Here is a 7,323-nt window from a genome sequence, read left to right on the forward strand (position 1 = left end):
CACAATGGCAGCCTGTGTCTCTGACCGAGGGGCGGCCGCCGCGCCACGCCCACCGCGGGACACGCCCCGCCCCGCGCGCCCCCCCCCCCCCCCCCCCCGGGCCGTGACTCGGGCCCGGCGCTGCCGAACCCGGTTCGGGCGGTAAAACAAACACGGCCGCTTTGGCACCGGAGCGCCTCCGCTCCGCGCCGGGAAAGCGCTCGGTACGAGCCAGCCCCGGCAAGGCCGCCCAGCCTCCCCCGGCGGCCGCGCGGCCGCTTTGATGTGTCGTGAGGGCCGCGCTGCTCCCCCCTCCGCGCCTCCCCTCACGCCCGAGGGGCTTTAACGAGGAACACGGGTAATGGCGTTAACGTCAGGCCCTCCCGCCGCGCCCCCGGGGGTAGCGGTGGGGGGGAACGGGACTCCGCGGCCGCATCAGCGGAGCGGGAGCAGCCCCGGTTCGCGGCGGGCCGGAGGGAGCGGGGCCGCAGCACCGGCGGCCTCACGGGCGGGCCGGGCCCGGCCCCGGCGCACAAAATGGCCGCTGGCCCGCGCGTCAGACGGAGCCTCCGCCCCACGTGGGGGCCGCGCGGCGCTCCGCCAATCGGAGCGCGGAGCGGGCCGCCGCCGCAACGCTATTGGGCGGCGGCGGGCGGCGCTGTCAATCAAAGCCACGCGGGGCCGCCGGCGCGCAGCCCCCGCCCGCCATGGCGGCGTAATTAGCCCGGGCCGGCGCTTCCTGCAGCTCAAACAATCTGTCACCGCCGAGCCGGGCGGGCCGCGGCACCGCCGCCGTTCTCTCTGCGGCGACGCCGCGCGCGTCTCCTCGGCGAGAGTGAAACGCCGCCGCTGAAATAACGAGCGCCCCGAAACGCCGCCCGGCGCGGGGGGGGGAACGGGAGGTGCGGGATGGGGGTGCCCCGGCCGCCCCCCCCCCCGCCCCCCCCCCCGCCCGCCGCTAATTGGGCGCGTTCCGGTTGTTGACGTGACGAGCGCTGTCAGCTCCCGGCGCTGCCCATTGGCTGCCGCCGCCAGGCCACGCCCCCGCCCCACGTGGGGCGCGGCCGGAGCGCGGCAAAACGTGGAGCGGAGTCCAGGCGGAGCGGAGTCACGGCGGGGCCGCTGCCCCCGCGCCCTTCCCGCCTCCTCCGCCGCTCCCGGCTCTTCCCAATTCCCTCATTTTGCCGCCTTTCGGCTTTTTTTTTTTTTTTTTTTGGGGGAGTTTTCATCCGTCGAGGCAGCAGCTCTTTGTGAGTCCCCCGCACTGCATCGGGGTGACGGTGGGGGATCCATTGGGGTATCCGCAGGAGCACCCGTTGGGATGGACAGTGGGTGTCCATTGAGGTGTCCATCCTTTGGGGAATCCATTGGAGCACCCATTGGGATAGACATTGGGGTGTCCATCCCTAGGGATATCCATTGGAGCACCCATTGGGGTATCCATCCCTTGGGGTGTCCATCCCTTGGGGTGTCCATCCCTTGGGGTGTCCATTGGAGCACTCATTGGGGTGTCCATCCCTTGGGGTATCCATCCCTTGGGGTGTCCATCCCTTGGGGTGTCCATTGGAGCACTCATTGGGGTGTCCATCCCTTGGGGTGTCCATCCCTTCGGGTATCCATTGGGTGCCCATTGGGGTGTCCATCCCTTGGAGCACCCATCAGGGTGGACATTGGGGTGTCCATCCCTTGGGGTGTCCATCCCTTCGGGTATCCATTGGGGCACCCATTGGGGTGTCCATCCCTTGGGGTGTCCATCCCTTGGAGCACCCATCAGGGTGGACATTGGGGTGTCCATCCCTTGGGGTGTCCATCCCTTCGGGTATCCATTGGGGCACCCATTGGGGTGTCCATCCCTTGGGGTATCCATCCCTTGGGGTGTCCATCCTTTGGGGTATCCATTGGAGCACCCATTGGGGTGTCCATCCCTTGGGGTATCCATCCCTTGGGGTGTCCATCCTTTGGGGTATCCATCCCTTGGGGTGTCCATTGGGGCACCCATTGGGGTGTCCATCCCTTGGAGCACCCATCCCTTGGAGCACCCATCACCTGTCCATCAGGCCCTTGGAGCGCCCATTGGGGCATCCACCGGGATGTCCATGGAGTCCCCCTGGGTGGGGGTCCCTTGGGTGACCCATCAGGACCCCCACCCACCCCCCCCGGCGGATGCTGGGAGCTGGGATCATGCGGGAGCACCCGGAGCAGCTCCCGGAGCCGCCGGGGAAACGAGGAAAAGGAACGGCAAGGAGCAAGCCTGGAAATCTTTGGTGGTCCTTGTTCCTCCTGCAGAGCGCTCTCTCCGACGGGAGAAATCTCCGTGACGGGGATTTAGTGGAGGGACGGGGCCGAGCTCCCGGGACATCCCCAAGCACCTGGAAATCCTCCCCGGGAATGGGACACGCTGCCCTTCTTCCCAGCTCACTCCCGGCAGGAAATGGGGATTGTCCCCCTCTGCCCCCCCAGGTGAGACCCCACTGGATCCCAACATCAGAGGGACGTGGAGCTGCTGGAGCAATTCCAGAGGAGGCCCCGGGGCTGCTCCAGGGCTGGAGCCCCTCTGGAGCCAGGCTGGGAGAGCTGGGAATGTTCCCCTGGAGAAGGGAAGGATCCAGGGAGAGCTCAGAGCCTGAAGGGGCTCCAGGAGAGCTGGAGAGGGACTGGGGACAAGGGATGGAGGGACAGGACACAGGGAATGGCTCCCACTGCCAGAGGGCAGGGATGGATGGGACATTGGGCAGGAATTCCTGGCTGGGAGGGGCTGGGATGGAATTCCCAGAGGAGCTGTGGCTGCCCCTGGATCCCTGGCAGTGCCCAAGGCCAGGCTGGAACCTGGGACAGGGCAAGGTGTCCCTGCCCATGGCAGGGGTGGCACTGGCTGAGCTTTAAGGTCCCTTCCAAACGTCTCCAGGATTTGAGGATTCTGTCCAGCCCTCACTCTGCACCCACTGAGCTGGGAAATGTGGGAAAGGGGGTGATTCCCGTGGTGGGGCTGAGCCAGACTCTCTGTCCCAGGGACTTTCCGGGGCCAGACTCAGGGGACGTGAGGCCACTAGGAGAGGAACAGAAAGCGGCGATTTTGCACCGAAAATTCACTTTATTGCTCAAAATAGAAGCCATTAGCTGGGCTGTGCCCCTCCCCCTGCGGTACTTATGGACAAATTCTGATTTTTACTTAATGGTTTCCCTGAAAAGGTTGTAATTTTCTTCCCATTCCCATCGAGCCCCAGCTCCAGCGCTGTTGTGGTGAACTCCAGCGGCCGAGGATGGCTCTCGTTAATTGATATTCCTCATGCTGGGACTGCACTGAGAGAGGAGATGTTTTATTTTAGCTTATTAAAACTCACCTGGTTGGGGGAGGGGGAGAAATCAAAAGAACGATTAGGGGTGAAAGGAAACGTTCTGGTTCATATTGATTTAAGGTCTGCTTAAATTGATATTTGCACATCCCAATTAGAAACCCGTGAGCTTTTCCCAGAACTTATTTTTCTTTTTCCGAGTCGGGTTTTCTTTTTTTGAAGGATCTCAGGAAAAGCCTCAGAGGGAGAAGCTGCTGTCCCCTCTGCCAGCTGGCCTCGAGTCTGGACATCAGTGGGGACATGGCGTCCCACCTCTCCCGAGGATGGACACCCCTCCAGGTGAGGATGAGGATGAGGATGAGGGCTTTGAGGACATTCAGTGTCACCATCACGTGCCTTGCAGAGAGCAGCTTCCCGTGGGATGGCGTCCCCATGGAGAGCGGGAGGGTTGGGGTTTTTGGGGACCGTGTGGGGCTCCCCTGCCTGGGCATGTCACGGCTCCAAGGGTGGCTTTGTCCCGTTCCTGGTGCCCCGTGAGGTGGCACAGCCGGGAAGGGAAGCTGGAGATGTTCCCTCCCCGCATCTGGGGAGAAACCTCGGGCTCAGCTTCTGGGCACGGGGTGTTGTGACACTTGGTGACACCGTCCTGTTCCCAGCAGCCTTTCGGGGAAACCGCCCGCGCTGCCCTTCCTTCCCCTTCCCCTTCCCCTTCCCGAAACTCCTCTGCGGGATCAGCCACTGTCCCCATCCCCCCGCGGCCCCGCTGAGCCCTCGGGGGTGTCCACAGCCCCCCCAAACCCCCACGAGGGACACAAGGGAGGGAGAATCCCTCAGGATGAGGGCAGCGACTTCTGGAAGGGTCCGAGCATCCGCACGGCCACCGCCACCCCCGGCCTCGTGCGGGACACGGGTCAGGAACCCCGACAGGAGCCCCAAAATGTCCCCGTGCCACAGGAGCCCCAAAATGTCCCCGTGCCACAGGACCCCCACGATGTCCCCATGCCACAGGATCCCCACGATGTCCCCATGCCACAGGAGCCCCAAAATGTCCCCATGCCATAGGACCCCCACGATGTCCCCGTGCCACAGGACCCCCAAAATGTCCTCGTGCCACAGGAGCCCCACGATGTCCCCATGCCACAGGAGCCCCAAAATGTCCCTGTGCCACAGGATCCCCGAGATGTCCCCGTGCCACAGGAGCCCCACGATGTCCCCGCGGCTCTGGAAGGGGCTGCATCTCCCCGGGGCGACGCGGATTTGCTGCGGGGCCGCGGGAGAAGGCGGCCGGCGGGGCCAGAGGTGATTCCCGGCCGCTCACACGTGTGCACACGGAGGCCACACACACCCGCACCCACGTGTGTCCCTTGTGTCCCCTCCTCCCTCCCCGCGCAGCCCGGCGTGACGGGAGCCGCCCCAGAGGTGACTTTATCGCTGACGAGGCGGTGCCAGCCCCGGTCACTGCTGTGTGTTTACATTGCAGGTGACATTATCTGCCCTCCGCGCAGGGCAGGACCCCGCCTGCCAAATTCCCTTCAGCTTTCAAGTTTATCTAAACAAGGGTTTCGGAGCGGGAAGGCAGCGGAGCGCTCGGCAGCCGCCGAGCCCGGGTATTTGGATGTTTGGCTTTGCGGGGAGCTGGGCTCCATCCGCTCTCGGCTGCGAGGTTTTCCCAGCGCCCCTGGCAAGGCAGGGCTCAGCCCCGCGCCCCTCCGGCCCCGCGCTGGTGGCCACGAGAACCCGCAGGGCAGCAGCAGCACCGGGATGGGGCAGGAGCGGCACGCTCCGAGGGAGATGTCCCCGCTCGTGGCAGGGGCTGGCGGAGCCCTTTGGGGTCCCTTCCCCCCCGTGGCTGAGCCCTCTGGGGTCCCTTCCCTCCCCGGACCGTTCCGTGGCCAGTGACGTCGCCAGGCGGTTGCCGCCGTTGCCACAGCAGGCCCCGATTGCCGCGGCCTTTCACAAGCGCGGCTCCGCTGACCTCGCCCTCAGCGGATTTGCTTGAGCAACGCCAGTGCCCGGCCCAGCCCGGCACCTCTGGCTGCTGCCGCACGGCCCGGGGGGGGGTGGGGGGTCCTGGGGGCAGCACCCCGCCTCGGGACCCCCCAAAACCCCCTGAGCCCCCGGCAGGCTCCCAGCATCAAAACCGACGCTTCTCCGCCCTGTGTGTCCCTGGATTTGGCACTGGCGGGTGAGGAGCGCCCTGGGGTGCTGGGGGGGGTGGGGGGGGGAGAGCCCCAGAACCCTCCTGGCAGCCGAGACAGCTCCAAAGAGCTGGAATTGCAAAGTTCTGCCCAGGGAGTTGGGACAGCAGGAAGAGGGATCGTGCCCAGGACTCCCCGGCTGCAGCCCGGGTCCCGTCCGGTTTGGGTGGGAAGGGACCTTAAAGCCTGTCCAGTGCCACCCCTGCCATGGGCAGGGACACTGCCACTGTCCCAGGGTGCTGCAAGCCCCGGCCAGCCTGGCCTGGGACATTCCAGGGATGGGAATGTCCAAGGACGTTAAATCCTCCTTGGGAGGATGTGGGAGGGGAAGGCAGGTTCGGCTGTCCCCTGCACATCCCCCCCATGCCCCGGGGCTGGAGCCAGGTCGCTCTGGGATCCTCATGGAGGCTCCTGGATCCTCCCAGATCCTCCTGGGTGGTGCTCCTGGGTGCTCCTGGATGTTCCGGGGTGCTCCTGATCCTCCTGGCTGCTCCTGGATGTTCCTGGATCCTCCTGGGTGCTCCTGAATGTTTCTGGATGATCCTGGGTGGTCCTGCATGCTCCTGGGTGCTCCTGGATCCTCCCAGATCCTCCTGGATGTTCCTGGATGATCCTGGGTGCTCCTGGATCCTCCCAGATCCTCCTGGATGTTCCTGGATGATCCTGGGTGCTCCTGGATCCTCCTGGGTGCTCCTGGATGTTCCTGGATCCTCCCAGATCCTCCTGGATGTTCCTGGGTGCTCCCGGATCCTCCTGGGTGCTCCTGTATCTTCCTGCATGTTCCTGGATCCTCCTGGGTGCTCCTGGATGATCCTGGATCCTCCTGGCTGCTCCTGCATGTTCCTGAGTGCTCTTGGATGATCCTGGGTGCTCCTGGATGTTCCTGGATCCTCCTGGCTGCTCCTGGCTGCTCCTGGCTGCTCCTGGCTGCTCCTGGGTGCTCCTGGCTGCTCCTGGATGATCCTGGGTGCTCCTGGCTGCTCCTGGATGATCCTGGATCCTCCTGGGTGCTCCTGGCTGCTCCTGGATGATCCTGGATCCTCCTGGCTGCTCCTGGATGTTCCTGAGTGCTCCTGGATGCTCCTGGATGATCCTGGATCCTCCTGGATGATCCTGGGTGCTCCTGGGTGCTCCTGGCTGCTCCTGGATGATCCTGGCTGCTCCTGGATGATCCTGGGTGCTCCTGGATGCTCCTGGATGATCCTGGCTGCTCCTGGATGATCCTGGGTGCTCCTGGGTGCTGTCCCGTGCCCGTCGCCCCCGGATCCCGGCCCGCGGTCCCGCAGGCTCACCTGCCCTCCCCTCCCGGGGCAAACAGCTCAGCCCCGGCTTTTGCTGAGCACTGTCTAATTATAGATATTATATTGCAAATGGCTTTTGGGCCTGCTAATGGTATTACTGGTGTTATTCTTCTACTTGTTAATTATAACCAATTTGTTTGGGATGCCTTCCCAGTTTTCGGCTGTAATTGCTCTCCCCATTCCCTGATGGCTGTGACTCAGCAGAAACTCCGCAGTTTCGCTCAGGGATGAGGTTTCTCTTTGTCTCTCCTGCCAAGCGTGGCTGCAGACGCTGCCTGAGCGGCGTGGCTACTGCTCCCACCCCGCCGGTGGCCACGGGAGGGGCCGGCAGGGCTGCGGGATGGCGGCGCCGGTACCCACGCGGGGCCCGGGAGCGGGACCGCGGCAGCTCCGCGTCCCCCGAGCGCTCGGGAGCGGGTTTGGGACGCCCCGGAGGAGCCGGATCAGGGCTGTGATCCGTGAACCGTCCCAGGATCCCGCCCGTGAAATCCCAGCGAGCTCCGTGCGCCCAAAGGCTTAGCCCGGGGAAGGGGGGAATATTAAAGGGATTGT

General features: G+C 64.7%; 1 protein-coding gene across 3 annotated transcripts; it reads left to right on the forward strand.

Annotated features, from left to right (window-relative positions):
* Window positions 1–2,881: 2,881 nt before the first annotated feature.
* Window positions 2,882–6,865, forward strand: LOC128794930 (uncharacterized). Of its 3 annotated transcripts, XM_053955237.1 has the most exons (4): window positions 2,882–3,611; window positions 4,443–4,571; window positions 4,753–4,879; window positions 5,896–6,865. In XM_053955237.1, exons 1-4 carry the CDS (start codon window positions 3,596–3,598, stop codon window positions 6,329–6,331), a joined length of 708 nt encoding a protein of 235 aa, XP_053811212.1. In that variant the 5' UTR covers window positions 2,882–3,595; the 3' UTR covers window positions 6,332–6,865. The 3 variants fall into 3 exon arrangements, 2 of the variants coding, with proteins under 2 accessions (XP_053811212.1, XP_053811213.1); XM_053955238.1 differs by lacking the exon at window positions 4,443–4,571; XR_008433317.1 differs by lacking the exon at window positions 2,882–3,611 and having other exon boundaries at window positions 3,621–4,571; window positions 4,753–5,457.
* Window positions 6,866–7,323: the final 458 nt, after the last annotated feature.

Source organism: Vidua chalybeata, chromosome 13, assembly GCF_026979565.1.
Source record: "Vidua chalybeata isolate OUT-0048 chromosome 13, bVidCha1 merged haplotype, whole genome shotgun sequence".
NCBI lineage: Eukaryota > Metazoa > Chordata > Aves > Passeriformes > Viduidae > Vidua > Vidua chalybeata.

Coding starts and splice junctions, on each gene's coding strand:
- LOC128794930 (XM_053955237.1), top strand. Junction 4,572..4,752: donor GGCGGCCGGCGGGGCCAGAG/GTGATTCCCGGC, acceptor TTTACATTGCAG/GTGACATTATCTGCCCTCCG. Junction 4,880..5,895: donor TCGGCAGCCGCCGAGCCCGG/GTATTTGGATGT, acceptor GGATCCTCCCAG/ATCCTCCTGGGTGGTGCTCC.